The sequence below is a fragment of the Diadema antillarum genome, unplaced genomic scaffold, assembly GCF_040938485.1.
Source record: "Diadema antillarum isolate AM-2024a unplaced genomic scaffold, OU_Dant_1.0 seq00003222_RagTag, whole genome shotgun sequence".
In the NCBI taxonomy this organism is placed as follows: domain Eukaryota; kingdom Metazoa; phylum Echinodermata; class Echinoidea; order Diadematoida; family Diadematidae; genus Diadema; species Diadema antillarum.
In genome coordinates, this window is record NW_027273807.1 from 176,745 (window position 1) to 195,100 (window position 18,356).

The 18,356-nt window shown below is 38.2% G+C and overlaps 1 protein-coding gene across 1 annotated transcript in view; it reads left to right on the forward strand.

Annotated features, from left to right (window-relative positions):
• LOC139715270 (transient receptor potential cation channel subfamily M member 2-like) overlaps positions 1–18,356 on the forward strand; it is a gene marked incomplete at its 3' end in the record, with an annotated part of 78,881 nt that overhangs the window by 8,468 nt on the left and 52,057 nt on the right. The window contains exons 3-6 of the mRNA XM_071626849.1: positions 2,998–3,197; positions 6,180–6,240; positions 7,231–7,285; positions 15,269–15,403. Of these exons, the coding sequence (XP_071482950.1) occupies positions 2,998–3,197; positions 6,180–6,240; positions 7,231–7,285; positions 15,269–15,403 (451 nt within the window). The remainder of the gene's footprint in view (positions 1–2,997; positions 3,198–6,179; positions 6,241–7,230; positions 7,286–15,268; positions 15,404–18,356) is intronic.

Here is an 18,356-nt window from a genome sequence, read left to right on the forward strand (position 1 = left end):
AATAATTCCTCCATATCTGTGCAATGCCTGTAGGTATTTTCTTGAAACTTAGTGAATACAAATCATGCATTACCAGATTTTTTTGAGTTTTTATACCCCCGCCAAACGAAGTTTGAAGGGGGTATATAGGGAATCAGCGGACGGTCGGGCGGTCGGGCGGTCGGTCCGTTGCAAATCTTGCGTCGCGAACTACTTCCTCAGTTTTCAACCGATTCCCATAAAACTTGGCACAGATGTGTGCCTTGGGTTGTAGATGTGCAAGACGTATTTTTTGATAGTACCCAAAAGTACGTTGCCATGGTAACGGCATATTATGGGCAAAAATGGGTACAAATCTTGCGTCGCGAACTCCTCCCACAGTTTTTGATCAATTTTTATGAAATTAGGTACAGATGTTCATCTGAATATGTTAATGTGCAAGACACATATTTCCGCAGTGGCAAAAAGTGCGTTGCCATGGTAACAGCATGTTATTGGTAAAATATAGGGCAAAATGCTTCATGGCAAAACTGCTTCATCAGTGTTCTTCCACTTCTCATGGAATTCATATTGAATGTTTGTCTTAGGATATAGGTCAGCATGACACATTTCTTGACAGTGACAAAAAGTATGTTGCCATGGTAACAGCTCACATATTATGAGCCAAAATGATGGAAAATTTTGTGTTGCAAACTACTTCCTCAGTTTTTGCCCAATTTCCATGAAGCTTGGTACAGATGTGTGCCTTTGGTTGTGGATGTGCAAGACGCATTTTTTCGACAGTACCCGAAAGTACGTTGCCATGGTAACGGCATATTAATGGCAGAAGATCAAGGAAAGATCTTGCGGATTTAACTACTTCCTCAGTTTTTTGACCAAAGCTTATGAAATGTTGTTTTGACCAAAGCTTATGAAATGTTGTTTGGCGGGGGTATAACCAGTCGCTGTAGCGACATTTCTAGTGTTTTTTTTTTTTTTTTTTTTGAGGCACATTGGTATGCATGCATCCTTACTTGAGGATTCCTTGACCTATTTGATGATTGCATTTTTGATGCAAACTGATGTTTGTGCTCTTCGGCCAATAAAAGGAGAGAAAAGGAAAGGTCTGCATTGACTCTGTTTTCCAGAGTCTTCTGTCTCTTTCTCTCTCTCTCTGTCACTGATAATCACCCACATGACAGAGCTACAGTTATATTCATTAATTACCTCCGCCAAGGGGGGAGGTTATGTTTTCGTTACCATTGGTTTGTTTGTTAGTTAGTTAGTTCGTTCCTTCGTTTGTCCGTGTGCAAAATAACTCAAAAAGTAGTTAACGGATTGGGTTGAAACTTGCAGGAAAGGTTGAGAATGACACAAGTAACAAACGATTAACTTTTGGTAGTGATCCGAGAATGTTTTGGGAATTTATGAAGGATTTTTTATATTTGGCAGGTAGGGCCATAGGGTCAATGAACTTGGGAGTTCAGGCTGCGTGTATTTGAGGTTTGCATGCGCACACTAAAGGCGTGCTCTAGTTTCTGCTAGGGCGAGGCGCGCCGTGCAGCTTAGGGTTTATGACGTAACAAAGGCTTCTATATTGGGAAATCGGTCAATTTTTCAGCATGTAGACCTATGGGTGGAAATCACTTATATTGATGGAAGAGCCCAAAGAGCTTTTCCCCAGTGGTAGAGAGGAGAAAAAAATCTCTTTGGGAAGAGCAAGATCATGGGTGGAAAGTAACTGCTTGGTGGAGGTCTGCGCTCTCAGAGTGCTTTTCTAATTTAGTCTTTGTCAGTGACTTTACTGCTGTAGTAATTAGAAGAGAAGCAAACACAAACTCTTCACACTAGACACTGTCAAGCCACCAACAAAAGACAAGCCTCAGTGAGATTACCTTTATCCACTGTTATTTTTAGCTTGAACTTTCAATTTGCTCAGTTTCTTTGCGAAAATCGCTGCAGATCAGCAGAGCTCTGTTCATTGAAGCTCATGCTCAATGCATAATGCACTGACCTCTAATGACTGGGAATCTTTGCAGCAAAAGTGACAAACAGAATTATACAGTATTGAATCATTTAGCAGGAGTTTGTATAGCTGAGGCTTTCTATGGACTAATGAACATTAATCACTTTCATGGATCATCAAATGCCCAGACACTGATACAGTTAGGTTCTACTCTCTTTTTCCTGCACTTGTCAGGGGTAATAACACAGGATGCCACAGTGTTTGGCTGTAAAGAATAAAGAATTCAATAGAATGAATCAGTCTACCAGTTTATGACAGAACTTGTTATTGATCTTTTTAAAAAAGTAGAAAAAAAAAAGAAAAATAAAAATTGCAGATTAATTTTCTTCACCCTGGACAAGGTATGCTACATGAACCATAACATGCTCATTAGAGTTTGAGCAAAATCCCTCAGGGTCAAAATTCAAAGGTCACTAAGCTTCAGCAAAAAAAAAAGGGGGGGCATTTTCAGGTGTATCTTGATATGAGAATGTCCTTTGAAGTTAAATGAAATGTAATTGGAAGTTAGAATTAAATGTGCAACTCTTTTTTCCTAGTGGCAAGATTTAATCTAGTTTTGTCAGTTTTTCTTGTGTGAATAGCTGCTGACCTAGCCAATCTTTTCTCATTGTGCCATTGTTTTTCCTATATGCAAGATTGGTAAAAATTGCACAATCATTGATGATCAGATCAGAATCAGTTGCACATTCTTGGGTCACTGATCCAAATCAAGAAATTGATTAGAAAATGTTTTTATTGAAGGGCCACATGCAAATGTCAGTTACTGATTTGCATGAGAATGCAGAGGTATGCAGGCTCAAGTGTTTTCATTTAAGCAGCTGCATGTACACTTGTGCTGTGTGAGCAGTGATTGTCTCTCGCCTATCGTTATTTTATACATATATCATCACTATTCAAATACTATAATACAAGATACTCAGTGATACCGACACTTCCATAATTGTCATTTTATGTGTCTTTTTTTGTGCTTATTTTATAATCATTAATGGCAATATATGCAATAAATATTTCAGCATGAAGAATGTGATGAAAGATGACGACAAGGTGGTGGTCGCAGAAATGATTGAAAAGGAGTTTGGTCAGAAAGATCTGGACATTCACCTAACTCGAATTGAGGCTTGTATCCAGCACCGCCATCTTATCACTGTCTACGAGCTGAGTGCAAGCACCAGCATGGATATTGATGGTGCCATCCTGCATGCCCTCTTGAAAGGTAGGAAACTTTAGTTCATACATGGGTTTGGAGCAGTCTTGGGACTTTTATTATTAGCTCACCTGAGCCAAAGGCTCAAGTGAGCTATTGCGATCGCTCTTCGTCCGGCGTCTGTCGTGCATCATCTTTGTGCATCGTGCATAAACATTTTAAATTTTCATCTTCTTCTTGAGAACCCCATAACTCATGCCTGCCAACCCGTCCGATTTTATCATATTTGGTCCATTTTTGTAGAGCCCACCGGAGGTGAGGGGAGACTAAGGGATCGCCTGCGGCGTCTGTCCGTCCATCGTCCGTCCGTCGTCCGTCCGTTCGTCGTCTGTCCGTAACGCTACAAAAACTTCAATAACTCTTTACTCTGAGCTTCGATTGCAATCAAACTTCGAGGGAAGAGGGGTCATACAAAGTTTCACATTTTACAGTGTATGAAGGTCACCTCAAGGTCAAAGCTCACAGGCAGGGGTCAGTGAACTTTAGGGCCCAATGTTAAAGGACAAGTTCACCTTCATAGACTTGAGGGTTGAGTGAATGCAGCAATATTAGTAGTACACACTGAGAGTTTGAGGAAAATCCGACAATCCGTTCAAAAGTTGAATGAATTTTTAAAGTTTCTGCTTAGTCATGGTTAGATGAGAAGACTACTAGCTTGTGATGTCACATGAGTACAACGGTATGAAGAAAGTATAAAGAAAATTCACCTTATTTTCACTTTTCTCGCATAACAAAAGAACACTCGACTTCTCTCTTTCAGAAGGCAAGGGGAATAATATCTTTAACATACATCAGTAACAAGTCCAAGAAATGTGCACTTTATTCAAAAAGTAAAATTTTTTGAAATTCTCTTTTTAATTTCATTATATCGTTGTACGCATGTGACATCACACACTGTAGTAGTCTTCTCATCCAGCAGTAATTGCGCTGATACTTTAAAAATTCGTAACTTTTGAACGGATTGTCGGATTTTCCTCAAACTTTCACTGATGTGTTCTACTAATATTGTTGCATTCACTCAATCCACATATACATGTACATGAAGATGAACTTGTCCTTGAAGTCTTTATGGGTGTTTCTATTATGGGTCATAACTTTTGATCAATAACTCCATTTGCGACTAAACTTGGATTGTAGATGTCCCTTGGGGAGTGCATGGTCACCACAAGGTCAATGGTCACAAGCATGGGTCAACGAACTTTTAGAGCCCAATGTTAAGTTTTTATGGGGCGTTTCTATTATGGGTCATAACTTTTGATCCTTAAGTCCGTTTGTGACCAAACTTGGATTGTAGATGTCCCTTGGGGAGTGGATGGTCACCACAAGGGCGAGACACATTTTTGCACTTGCCTTGTTTTCTTTAAAAATGGTTAAGAAATCGGAACAGTACGCTTTTTCAAGCTGTAAGAGAGGAAAAAATAGCATCTGTTATAATACAGTATTATGCTAACTTCAGCTCCAGCTCACAATGTATTTATCTATGGAAGATGAAAGCAATTGCCAATTTGATGAGGAAATCGATGTACTGATCACTCTTCCAATGCATATTGCGAGCACTAGTACAGACTGCGTATCGACTATTGCATTATCCTGTTTTATACAACACCTCAGAATGATGTCGAATTCTGATTGGCCAAGAACATGTCACATGACATTCAATAGAAAATACCTATCAAACTCATTGAGAGTGACAGCCATACAATAGGCCCCTGGCATGGGCCTATTGCACGGCTCGAAGGTACTATAGCACGGCTTCGCGGGGGGCTACTAATGCATGGCCGCTCACAGAGTTCTGTGGCTCACACCCGTAGCAAAGCGCCAGCAAACTACATTGTACAGTGTACGTGCTGGCTGGCTGCGCTGCGCTGCCGGTAAGTCTCACAGACCAGGCGCGGCGGAGTACTGCAACGTTAACGTGTACGCGCAGTTACTTTACCTAGCTTGTTGCATGTATCGCGGCCTTTACACCTACTGCTGTGTTTTTACTTTTGACTCTGATCTGCTACGTGGACCACAGTGATCCCAAAATCAAGACTTCATTTCAAGTTGAGAAACCGTAATTTGATTATTTTTCTGTGTTTTTATACAAAATCATTTTCGGAAATAGACAAAGTCTAGACCTACTACTAGATCTACCGACATCTCAGATCGGCCTAACAGTCAGGCCTAACTCGATCTAACGTTAGCGTAGAATGGGTATAGACCCTGCGGAGTTTGTGATTCCTGTGACTGTGTGGTCGAATCATGACGAGTGTTTGAAAGCAGTACACAGGGTGGTTTACAATTCTCTGCCTAATTGTTACATTTATTTTTGGGCCTTCCTGAGTTGGTGGTCGCTAATTTTGTATTGTGATTGTGGACAAGGTGCTGTATAAAACGAATAATTTATGATTTTGTTCGTGCATTGGGGCACGTAATACCGCACTCGGCGCGAGATTCGCCACTGGTCTATTCAACGCGGCGCTACGCGCCTTGTTGAATAGACCAGTGGCTCATCTCGCGCCTCGTGCGATATTCGTGCCCTATGCACTCACAACTCGTAAATTATTCGTATACTAATGTACGATTTTCAAATTGGTTTGCATGATCAGAAGTAATCGCTAACTTCAGTGTATGCTTGGAAGAACACTCAGGGATTTTCTCCCATAGAAAAGCACATGAGTTGCACACCGCTAGTGAGCAATCTTCGATAGGTTAATACATGGTTAGCTTGGTCTGAAGTAAGTTTTGTACCAACACCACCAAAGATCCAGTTGCAGTGTGTAACATATAGGGTCTTTGCCAACACGTGAAACATAAAGCATGTGCATGTGTTTACATTTCGTCGATCGCATTATCTAGTGAATGTTGCTTTGAATTTTGATGGGTGTGGCATTGCTGCATGCATATTACTAGAGGCTAATGCTGGACAGGAGGAAGAAGATGTGAGCAAAGCACAACTTTTATTCACAGGATTTATTTTGGAGCATAATCTTCCAATTGCAACCGCAGATCATGCAGGACCCCTCTTCAAGAAGATGTTTCTGGACTCGAAAAGCGCTAGCAAGCGCAAGTACATAATAGGTCTAACTTAGTTCATAGTTGTACTAACATTATATTAGAACCAAAACTAGGCCAAAATTTACTTACTGAGATCTGCAGTAGATCTCGACCTTCTAATACATGTACTATGATGTAGGTGAGTTATCCAAGCAAACTTCACAAATTCTATAACTGAGAAAGCAAGCAAGATCAGGTTCTTCATGTAATCTACCGACTGAGATGTTGGTAGCAACGATGGGGAAGATGCACAACTTTATACTGCTATGCTGTGCTCCAGTTATTCTGTGTTCCCTATAGGCCCTAGTATTATTGGTAACAGTTAGACCTGTACATGTACATGTTGTAATGCATCCCCCTCATTTTTTCCCAGTGTATTTTGATTAGGCCTACTAAGAAATATCAAAATAGTGTGAAAATAGACTGACAGAATGGCTTATCCCATGAGCTTGAAAATCTAAGTCTCTGTGAATCTTCTGTCTGCTGTCTACATTCTACATAGTCCTACAAACACATTTTGTGTGAGACTCTCTGATAAGCACCAGCTCTGAACTTGTTCAAACCCTAGTACTTACCTTTTGTGCCCTTATATAAAATATTTTGGTAGATGACACATGCATATGTTTATCAAATTCATATAGCTGATCAATTGCACTATTTAGAATAGAAATTAGAGACCCATACAATTTTCTTCCCTGTTTATTGTCCCTTTCTGGTGACTTCAAACCATACCCCATGGAGCTTTAAAGGGGCATTGACCCTTAAATTTAGCATGCTAAACTAGTTTGAATTACCATAAACCCTAGGAGCTCACCCGTTAAAGCGAGCGCCAAGGCGCTCGCATATCGGGGTCGCGAAATCAGAGTAAGATTTCTCATTTCAAAATGTTGGCAGGTATGATAACTGATTTTCACCAAACTTCCAAAACTGCATAGTCTAACATTCTGTGAAGTACAGTGTACCTTGCAGGTATTTTTGCCAGTGTGATGGAATATGCAAATAGACACCATGCCCCCAGCTCTCTAAGCTACCCCACCACATGTTTCCAATGTTCTCAGGTAAGAATCGCCAGAATGCATGGAAAGTGAACTTGCGATACTCAGGTAAGCGTGAGACCCCCGGGTCTCTTGTTGGTCTTAACCTGTTTCCACAAAATTTGTGCAATTAAGAGGGATTTTTATCCCTCCGCCACTAAGTGTCACCATAGGCATTATGTTTTTGGGTTGTCGTTCCATGCTTCCATCCGTCCGTTTTGTGGACATTATAATTTAGAAACATTTTAAGGCATCCCAATGAAACTTGGCATATGTATGTATGAGTGGATGAAGTTGTGCCTATAAACTTTTGGGTGCACATGCTCAAGATCAAAGGTAAAGATCAAAATCTCCGAATTTTACTATTGCCACCATATATATGCAATGCCTGAAGGTACTTTCTTGAGTTTTGATAGTTTATACATTACCTGATAAAGATTCTCTATGGTAAGGTTTGGTTCATGGGGTCAAAGGTCAAGTGAAACTGCTAAAATTTCACTTTTTTCTCCATATCTCAGATATGGCTAATGGTATCTTCATGGACCTTATACTTTGTGTACATTCATGTAATGCCTGACAGTGATTCTTTTGACGCAAACCTTTCTTTCAAAGGGTTTGCGTCAAATTAACAAAATTTCACTATTTCCCGTCTGTGCAATGCCTTAAGGTGTTTTCTTGAAACTTTGTGTATATGTGACCCGCTGCAACAAAAGGATCCGAAAGTGGGGGGAGGACAATTTTCTTAAAATGACATGACATTATTTCCTTACTCTTCCAGTTTAATGTCATATATAACATGACTCATAAAATTACTTGGTTGTGGAGATATCAATGATTTTATTACCGCATATCGAGTGATTTACGCAATCCGCGTTTCGAGGTAACCTTCAAAGTTTTCCTTCTGACGCTATCATAATCAAGGGAAAGCCGCAAAGCAGTTTTCACCCCGTGACAATGGAATGTGCGCTCCTAGCAACCTCCCTGATGTTCATTCAAGCTTAGCGCCAGCGGTCTATGCACGACCAATCAGTAACCAGGATGCCATGCACTGACCAGTGAGATTACTCCCTCTTTGCCAGGGGTTGAGTCTAGCTGCGGCGCTAAATCCAAATCTTCGAACACGTTTCTGTTCCCTTGAAAGTCAGAAAATCATGGCCTAGAAAAATGCTATTTTCATGCCTTTCCTTTGATCACTGAGCTTCGAAATTTCGGCAGATGATAGAAGATACATTAGACTACAAAATTATGTCAAAAATAGAAATCCTAACGTTTTGACAGATTTTGATGATCTGACTTTAAACTCAATTTTCTCGGCTCACCCGTCTGCGACTTGAGGATCCTTTTGTTGTAGCGGGTCACATATATGTATTGCCAGAGAAAGATTCTTTTGTGAAGTTTTGGGCCATGTGGTCAAAGGTCAAGTGAAATGCTACAATTTAACTTATTCTCCATACCTCAAAAATGGCTCAAGGTATCATCATGAAACTTATAGTGTATATGTACTCCTTGGAAGTGATTCTCTTGCAACTCTATAGGTCATGGGGTGAAAGGTCAGGTTAAAATGTGCGCATTTTACTATCATATGCTGAAATTACACTTTTAAATCTAGGTAATATACTATTACATACAACACTCACAATGAGTCTGTATGGAATGATTTTTGGCCATGGCATCAAAGGTTAAGGGAAAATGTTGAAACATCACAATTTTTCTCACTTAAAAACAAAAACAAAAACAAAAACAAAAGTATTTTCATGAAAATGGATGTCACCACAATACCAGTTAGTGATTGTTTAAAGAATTGTGGGCCATGGGATAAAAGGGCAAGGGTCAAATGTCAAATGAAAATGGTCAAATCCCCAAATACCTGCTCTCTTTAGATAAACAATTTAGCCATCCATCCAAACCAAACCTGGTTTGAGGAAAGTAAACACTGGACACATGTGTCATTTCCATTTTTTGCCAATTATGTGAAACTGTTGTCTCACATTGTCAACACACTCTCTACATATTGGGAGAACCGTGCATTATTGCAGCTAGACATACCAGTCGCCGTAGCAACATTTGTAGTTTAACTTGTTTTTCAATGTCAGTTTTTATGCCTCTGCCACGAAGTGGTGCCGGAGGCATTATGTTTTCGGGTTGTCCGTTCCTTCCGTCCGTCCATCGTAGCGTCTGTCCTTCCGTTTGTCCGTCCGTCCTTCCGTCCGTCCGTAATGAATTTTGTGGACAGCATAACTAAAAAACCTTTTGAGGTATCCTAATGAAACTTGGCATGTATGTGTATTAGGGGGTGAAGTTGTGCCTATCAACTTTTGGGTGGACATACTCAAGGTCAACTTTCAAAAGGTCAAGGTCAAATGCTTAAAATTTCACTGTTTCCCCCATATCTATGCAATGCCTGGAGATATTTTCTTGAAACTTAGTGTATACGTGTATTACCCAATTAAGATTTTCTGGTGAAGGTTTGGGGTCATGAGGTCAAAGGTCAAAAGGTCAAGTAAAAATGTTAGAATTTCCCCTCTTTTCCCCCGTATCTTGGAAATTGTTCATGGTTTTTCACTGCCTGGCAGTGATTATCTAGGGAATTTGGGGTTCATGGGGCAAAGTTCAGGGGTCAAAGGTCAAAGGCAACACTTCAAAAAATTGTACTTTTTCTCCGTACCTTGAAAATAGCTCAATGCATAAATTTATGAAGGGTCAAAGTCAAGTTAAAGTCCTTAAATCCTCAAATACATGCTCTCCTAATCATCCAATCGAACTTAGGTCAAGGAAGGTGAACATTCAACACATTCGTTACAAACATGTCATTGTAATATTTTGCCAATTTTGTGAAAATGTAATTACACATTGTCCACATGTACTATAGAACTATTAGGAGAATCATGCATCATGGCGGAGGCATACCAGTCGCCAAAGCGACATTTCTAGTCTTTTTAAATTATGGGCAAGTGTTACCTTGGACTTGCCCATACTTTAAAAAGAAAACTGACATTGAAAAACAAGTTTAACTACAAATGTCGCTATGGCGACTGGTATGCCAAGATGCAATAATGCACGGTTCTCCCAATATGTAGAGAGTGTGTTGACAATGTGAGACCATATGTAATGCATGTATGCATTACATGGGCATTATAGAGGCTTATATGGCCTGAAAAATAGTGCAAAGGGACTTTGATTATATTGAACTTCATCATGATGGTTGATATCCAGGAACAGAGCTGCCAAGTCTCCCTGATTCTGCAGGAGTCTCCCTGAAAATGTCAAAATCTGTTCATGTCTGAATAAGAGAATATTAAAATCTCCCTGATTTAGGAATTATTTTTGCCCATTGAAGTGCATGTAACAAACAGATGTCCCTGATTACTGTGTGAAATCTCCCTGATTTGGATGTTGGAATGTTGGCAGACCTGGAAGAATGGCCTCATGTAAAAAATGGCAACAAATGAACCTTGTCCAGTTCAACACCCCGGTCTCACTACCAAACAACGAAACCAGCTAGAAAGGATTAAAAAAAGAGCCCTCAGAGTTGTGCTTGGACATTTATATGAGACATATGATAATGCCCTGCAAGTAAACAATCGCCAATCTCTCTATGAAAGAAGAACAGATTTGTGCAGTCAGTTCGCAAAATTGTTGTTAAAATCACCCCACTTCCGAGAATGGCTGCCCGCTCCTAAACAAAACCCATAATCTGGTTCCCTGAGGAGAGTGGTTCCATTCACTGGTGTCAGATGCAGATCGAATAGGTACAAGAAAAGCCCCGTACCATTTCTAGTAGACCTTATGAATAAATTGTAATGTACAGGTATGTGCATAAATGCACAACGTATGCCGAGTTTTGAAGTCGCAGCTCCTTACATTGTATTATTTACATTTTGTTTTTGTACTTTGAAATTAGTAACGTCTCGTTATTTTAGTACACAACCCATGTTTACTCGCGTCTGAAGGTACAGCGTATGATTTTCATGAAACGCAGGGCGTTTGCACACATGTATCAAATATATCAGACAATTTTTTTTATTTTCAGGTGGGGGTGGGGGCTTGTGTCATTAGGTCAGAGTCTAAAGGTTTATGGTTAAGAGAATAGAAAGGAATCAAGTTACATGTTTATGAAATTGAATATACACATGTGGTTTAAAGTTTTGGCGAAAGTTCAAGACTCAACTATCTAATACCGGAATCATATTATCATGTTGTGGCATAATAATCATCAGACTTGCCTAGTGTATTTATTTCTGTGTATATTATATTTTGATAATCAAAGAACTGGTATGAAAATTGAATAATTTGAAGTATTTATATGCAGTTCTATTATAAGCTTATATAGATAGTATATATTTGTCCTTATTTCAACTGAAATGCAATAATGTGCTTACATATGTATGTTCATTATGTTTGAATTGTCTTTTTTTTACACTTACCCAGATACAAACAGCTTCTTTCCCTTTCTTTCCTTCCATTTCCAATCTACTCACTCTTCTTCTTCTCCTTTATCCTTTGTAGATATACATTTTTCCTGCTCTCCCTTTGTGCCTCCCTTTTTTTTCTCCCCCAGCCTTTGTTTCTGTTTTCTCCTCTCTCCCCCTCACTCTGTTCTTGTCTCAGCCTCACACTTTATGTAGCTTTCTCTATCTCTCAACATTCCTCATTCCATGCCTCCTCTCTTCTCCTATATCCTCTTTATTACCTGAAAGGGTTGTGATATGTCAGTAATGGAGGATATAAGGTTCATGTAAACCGGGTTTGTTTTTTCACTCAACTCTGCTTTTGTTTGTAATATGAGTTATATACAGAATACTGAATGTATTGCCACTATTGATGTTCTGATGATTTGTTGTTGTTGTCGTCGTAGTGATTGTATTTTGTTCGTGTTTTGTATGTGTAATTTATTTTTGTCTCACTGTATTTTTGTCGATGTATATCAGAGGCAATTCAGCCATTTGGCTGCGAAGTTTGATGATCAAACCATTCGTTCATTCATTCATTCTTGACAATCCTGTTCTAGAAGAAAAAAAAAATGTGCTGTTAATGTATGGGACCAGGAAAACAAAAATTATGCCTCCACCTGTAACTGTTGCCTTTAATCATTAAGGTTTTTGGATTGTCTGTCCATCCGTCCTTCTGTCTGTCATTGATTTTGTAAACAGTGTCATTTAAGAATCAGATATTTCCGAATGAAACTTGGCTTATGTGTATGTATGCATGGAGGAATGTCTAGGGTGCACAAACTCAAGTCAAGGGAACTATTTCCCCAAAAGATCTGCAAAGCCTGCAGTCATTTTCATGAAACTTAGTGTATACATATATCAGAGATGATTCTTATGAGAAGTTTTTGGCCATGAGATCAAAGGTCAAAGGAAAGTGAAATTGCTAAAATTTACTTTTTTCTCCATATTTCATGAAATCAAGTACAAATGCTTGTACTGCCTGACAGTGATTCTCTTTTGAAATTTGAAGTCCTTGGGTCAAAGGTCAAGTTTTCGAGGTTATGTAATTCATTCTATGCTAAAATCACTTCATTTTCTTTGTACTTTGGAGATTACTCCATCCCTACACTTGATTAAATTGTATGGAGGTATAGTATGGCTTGCATTACTGCACAATGATTCTGTATGGAAAGGTTAGGACCATAGGGTCATAGGTCGAGTGAAAATGTTTAATTGTCAATGTTTGCTATTTTTCTACATTGTAGCTAATGACATTGCATCAAGGGGCACTACAGGGAAGTTTCAGCATTAGTGAGCAACCTTAATTCATCTTTGAGATCACATGAGCGTAAATGCTCATGGGGCTTTTGACCCTGTCAGTTAAAATATTGCTCAATTTTGCCAACTTAAACTGTATATTTGTGAACATTTTGATAACAGCTGTTTTTTGTGTTATGTAGCACGTATGAGTTGTAGATGTCTTTGTACTTATTTCTACTGTAGGGGAATCTTTGATTAGAGAAACATCGAGATTGATTGCTTTCAGTGACTTTAACACAATGCCAAGTTGTGATGACTGAAAAAATGAAATATTCATCACAGAATTCAGCACTTTTCAAACAGAAATCAGGGTACAGAGTGGTTTGCTATAATTTTACAATGCACACAAAGACCAATAACTGTACCGTTATACTTTGTTGAGCAGTAAGCTTGATGAATTTGTTCTAATATATAATTTGGTACAGCAAACAAGGGAAGGATGCAGGACCAGTTGCGACTAAGCCCTTATCTGGAATCGTGTTGATGTTGCCAAGCGGGAGATTTTCACAGATGACAGAGAGTGGGGGTAAGAATCTATGCTCCTATACAATTTTAGGCAGCAGGGTTTGTCTACATTTATATTTGACAAGTGAAAACACCACTCATTGTTTGTTTGTTTGTTTTTTATACGCTGTAAGCCACAAATTTCAGCATTCATATCAGTCATGGTGAGTATGAAAGTTGAAGTAATTTTTCTCAGTGATTAAGTGGTCCTTTCTGCAAATGTTATCATGAAGGTCAGGCTGATGGAAATACCAAGTTGTGATGACTAAAAAATGAAATATTCATCACAGAATTCAGCACTTTTTGAGCAGAAATCAGTGTACAGAGTGCTTTGTGCTATAATTTTAGATTCCTTCATTGTGATTCTGAGATGGGTGCCCTTATGCTGTCATACATGTCTTTGCAAAGTTATGGGAAAAGACTTTAACTTTATTGTGCATGTCATTTTCAGCAGGAAAAAAAAAAAATGGATGTGCTGCAAAATATCCATTTTGGTCACTATACAGTGTAATCAAAGCCTATATACTACAAATTCCATGACATCTATCATATCCAACAATTGTAAATGTCTCATTATAGAACCAACAAGGACCTGGGACTCGTGTGGTGATGCAATGCATGGTATAAAAAGCCATGTACTGTCATCACCCTAAATCACATTGTCCTAGTTGAAGAAGTAAGTCTTGAAATCTTTGTAAACTTTAATACCATAAATGACAGCTAACCAGTCAACATGGACAATTTCCTTGATTCTGGAAAAACTAATGTAAGCTGTTCCCAGCAAAGTTTTCTCAAACTATTTGAAAAATGCAGCAATGTATTTCTAGCACTGCATGATTTTGACATGTTTTTGGACTCAGTTTAATTTGGAACCTGGGCAAGTGCAAAAATAGCTGTGTAGGGAACTTTGTTACAGCCTCCACTGCAAAGATCAATAGAACATAGAGTCTCCGACCTCTCCTATCCAGACATGTCAGGACCAGTGCTCATCTGGATAGGGGATTTGGCCAGATATGGAAGACTTAATGTTTAATACACGTTGGCTATGCCTACCCAATGGTAGCGACACGTACACTGTACAGTCATGTACACTGTAACGTAGTGCAGGTAGTGTATGATGAACTCTTTCTTTTGACTCAGTGCAAAAAACATAGGCCTAAGCGTGTGTTTTTTTGATAATATGCTTAAATAAATGAAATTTGGTGGCAAATTTACCTGCTTAAATATTGAGGAATGTATTCAAGCAGGTCTTGGAGAGTATCACACAATGAGTCGAAACTAAATTTCAAAATTCTATCATCACGGCTCAGCAAAGTCGCCCGTTGTTAGACTGACTATAATTATGCTCAAACAACAGTAGACACCTATACCATACCATGCCTGTTGCTTGGTACATTGCAATAGGGTAAGATTTGTGTGTGATTGTAAGTGTGTGTACAAATTGTGGGTGTTATGTTCATTCAGCGCTCAGACCAAGGAACTAGATATTTTTGTTTGAAATCCAACTTTTCCTCATTATTATAAGATTTAAAAACAAAAACAAAAAGTCACACAGAGATCACCTCCAGATAATAGATCTGAATAAAGGGAGGCCAGATGGGAGAGGTTGGACTGTAGTAATTCACACATATATCCAGGTTCAACTGTATTTTGCTTTGAGGAAGTTTATTCCAATGTACATTTTGAAATCAAAATTGATATCATATGAGGTGTATTCAAAATGATCATATGTTATCTTTATATCTTATCACAGAAAGGTCAATTGAATGAAGCTCTACACTATGCCATAGTCAACAACCAAGTGAGCTTTGTTGACCTCTTTATGGACCAAGGTGTCAACTTCAAAGAATACTTGACTGTCAAGGAACTGACCCTGCTTTACAATGAGGTTGGTGTCTTTATGACATGCTTCAATTGTAGTCTTGATCAATCTTACTTGTCAATTGTTCATAGTTCAATGCTTACCATTATGCAGTAAATAACATATATGATGAAATACTTTGGACCTAAGATAATCCATCAACTTATGCAAATGTCAACTTTTTCATCGAAGTTGACAGAAAATTGTGATATGCATTGACAGGAATGAACATGTGTGAAATAATGTAGGACACATAGATCTTAACTGATGATGTTCTGAACTCTCAGAGTTTCCCTATTGAACTTTTACCATCTACGATTGTCGGAATAGAATGAAAAGCAAATTCACGTAAGAGTGAGTATAGCAATGTATATGGGTCAGAATTTTGAACGATGTACAATTGAGCCAAAACAAGGCAAAATTTAAAAAGTAGGAAATTCTCCAAATCATTTATCTTACCTGAAAGAGTATAACTCAAGCTTTAATATGAACCCAATTATACTAGGATTTTCCCAGAGGAACAAGTTTTTATTCACCGCGGAAGTTTACCATGTCCAGAGCAGCGAACGTCCTTGAGGAATAGTACTGCACATACATTTGAATACCATTTAACATAGTTTGCAAAGATCTGATTCAGTTCAATCGTAATGAAATATCTTAAGGGACATGTGTACGTGTTGGCAGAATATTAAGCTTGTACTCTTTACCTGTACGTAATGGTAGACAACTGATGATTTAACCAAATTCGTCATTTCTGTTGAAATATTGCTCTTCCGCTAAACACTTTCTCCACTTTACGCGCATTTTACAGAAACTCAATATTTTGACCTCTTATTTCACTATCCCATACTTTAATCCTCACTCCCAAATAATAACATATCGTTTTAAGATGTATCTGATCTAGGCAGTCTCTATAACCCAACAAACATAGCATAGTTTTCATCACGGAGGTTCGCATATAGCTCTCGGACGTTCGGAACAAACAAGATATTGAACATTCAGGTCCTAAATTTGTTATCTAAAGTTTACAATGCAAAATTTGCTTATAACGAACATGGTCACAGCTAAATATGACAAAGAATTAACATAGAAAAACAAAAGAAATGTGCTCCGTTATAGAAATACGAAGTTTAGCTGGGGAGGGCAAACGAATACGTTAGGAAGAAATCCCTCTGCGTTTGCTCCTTGTGTTACACAGTTTGCCAAGGAGCATTTGTGTTATTATATTAGTCAGAAATGATATTAGGTTCGATACTGCGAAGTTTCGTCATAACAAGACACAATAAGTCCATATAACTTGGATGGATGTTTGTGACTTCGATATTATACAATATGGTTTGTTATAACAAACATTTTGTAGCGCGTTATTTCGGAGGCTCGTTATTCATACAGTTTGTCAATCCGAAAATTGATAGAGTTCGTATAATCATGAAGCTTATTTATTCGGTAAATGATAGGAATCTCCGAAGGTTAATCGAAAAGTTTATTAATTGGAACATGAAAAATCAGGTTCACTTATCCAAATGTGGAGAAACAAGTTAACAACCAAATCCTCCAAATTCCAAAACCTCATGTAACTTTTTTCACCTAAACGAATATCAGGCCCATTCCACTTTTAGAAGAACGGACCTAAAATAATGAACCTTAATATTTAATTTTCGGACTAACAAACTTTCGGAATAAGAACATTTTTAATAAGAAACCTCCTGAATTAACCACGAAATTTTTTTTTTTTTTTCATTTTCGGTATAACAAACCTTTGGACATTCGGAGTAACGAATCTTTGGAAGAGCGAACGTATCAAAGTGCAACCTTAAACACCTATTCTTAATCATTACTTTTTTAGCATGTGTTTTCAAAGTAAGCACAAAAGCACAAACAAATTGACGATCTCTTTGTCTCTCTAATGTAAAATTAAAAAAAAAATATTTTGGAAAGAATTACAAATTAACATCGCTTTTCATTGATGAGTATAAAAAAACACCATGTCATGATAAGCGGAGGATTTGCGTGTTTTCATCAGACAATAATTGTATACTGCATTATTTTTGTTCGCTTGTGATGGCATTTCGATGAATAAAAAAATAAGCCAAAAAAAAAAAAAACTTCTCCGGAGGAATTTGGTATAACGGGAGTGCACTGGCAATTCTTTTCTCTGTGTGTTGGAGCTCGATCCCTTCTCTGTTTCTTCTCATTTTCATTCAACTGCTTCCACGTCCTTTTGAAACTTTTCCGTTTCTTCTTCAACACATGCCCATTACAGACTTCTTCTGTCATTATCCTGAATGTGATTGCGTAGCACTTTTCAGATTTGTTTTGCTTTGTTTTGTTTTGTTTTGTTTTTGTTTTCTGTTTGGTCGCAGCATGTTCAGGCTACTTAGTGAATGAGAGAAAAATGGTCGTGAAGGGAAAAATAAGAATGAATTAAGGCATTTAATATCATGACAATTACACCGAACGTCCGTTATGGAGACCAAATCTGGATGTGTTCTGTTTGAGACGGCAGCTACCATACTCAAAAGATAAACACTTGGAGCATCTGTCACTAAAAAGTGGCACTGTTCTTCTTTCTCCTACTATGTAATCCAATGACTAATTCTACCAACGAACATCCGTGACCAAAACGTTTTCCGTTTGTTATTACAGGTAAATTGAGTGCTGAACGTTATTCACTTTTGGGTATGAGCGACTCGCTGATTTGGTAATATTTTCAAGTAACATTAACTTAATGTGCAGTGATATATTTGTAATTATCAGAAATTTCCTTTCTCGTACAGAACGTCCGTGAGTGAAACTTTCAGAACCTGTAACAGTACGAATTGTCTCCAGAACCTCATTAGAAAGAAATTCAAATGCACCAGAAGTAGAAATTACAGATTACGCAAAATTCCATTTTCCTATAACTTTGTTTTCAGTGTTAAGCTGTTTTTGTATAATTAGAGGGAAAACAAGCGTAAAATTCTTAGTAAATTTTCAACTG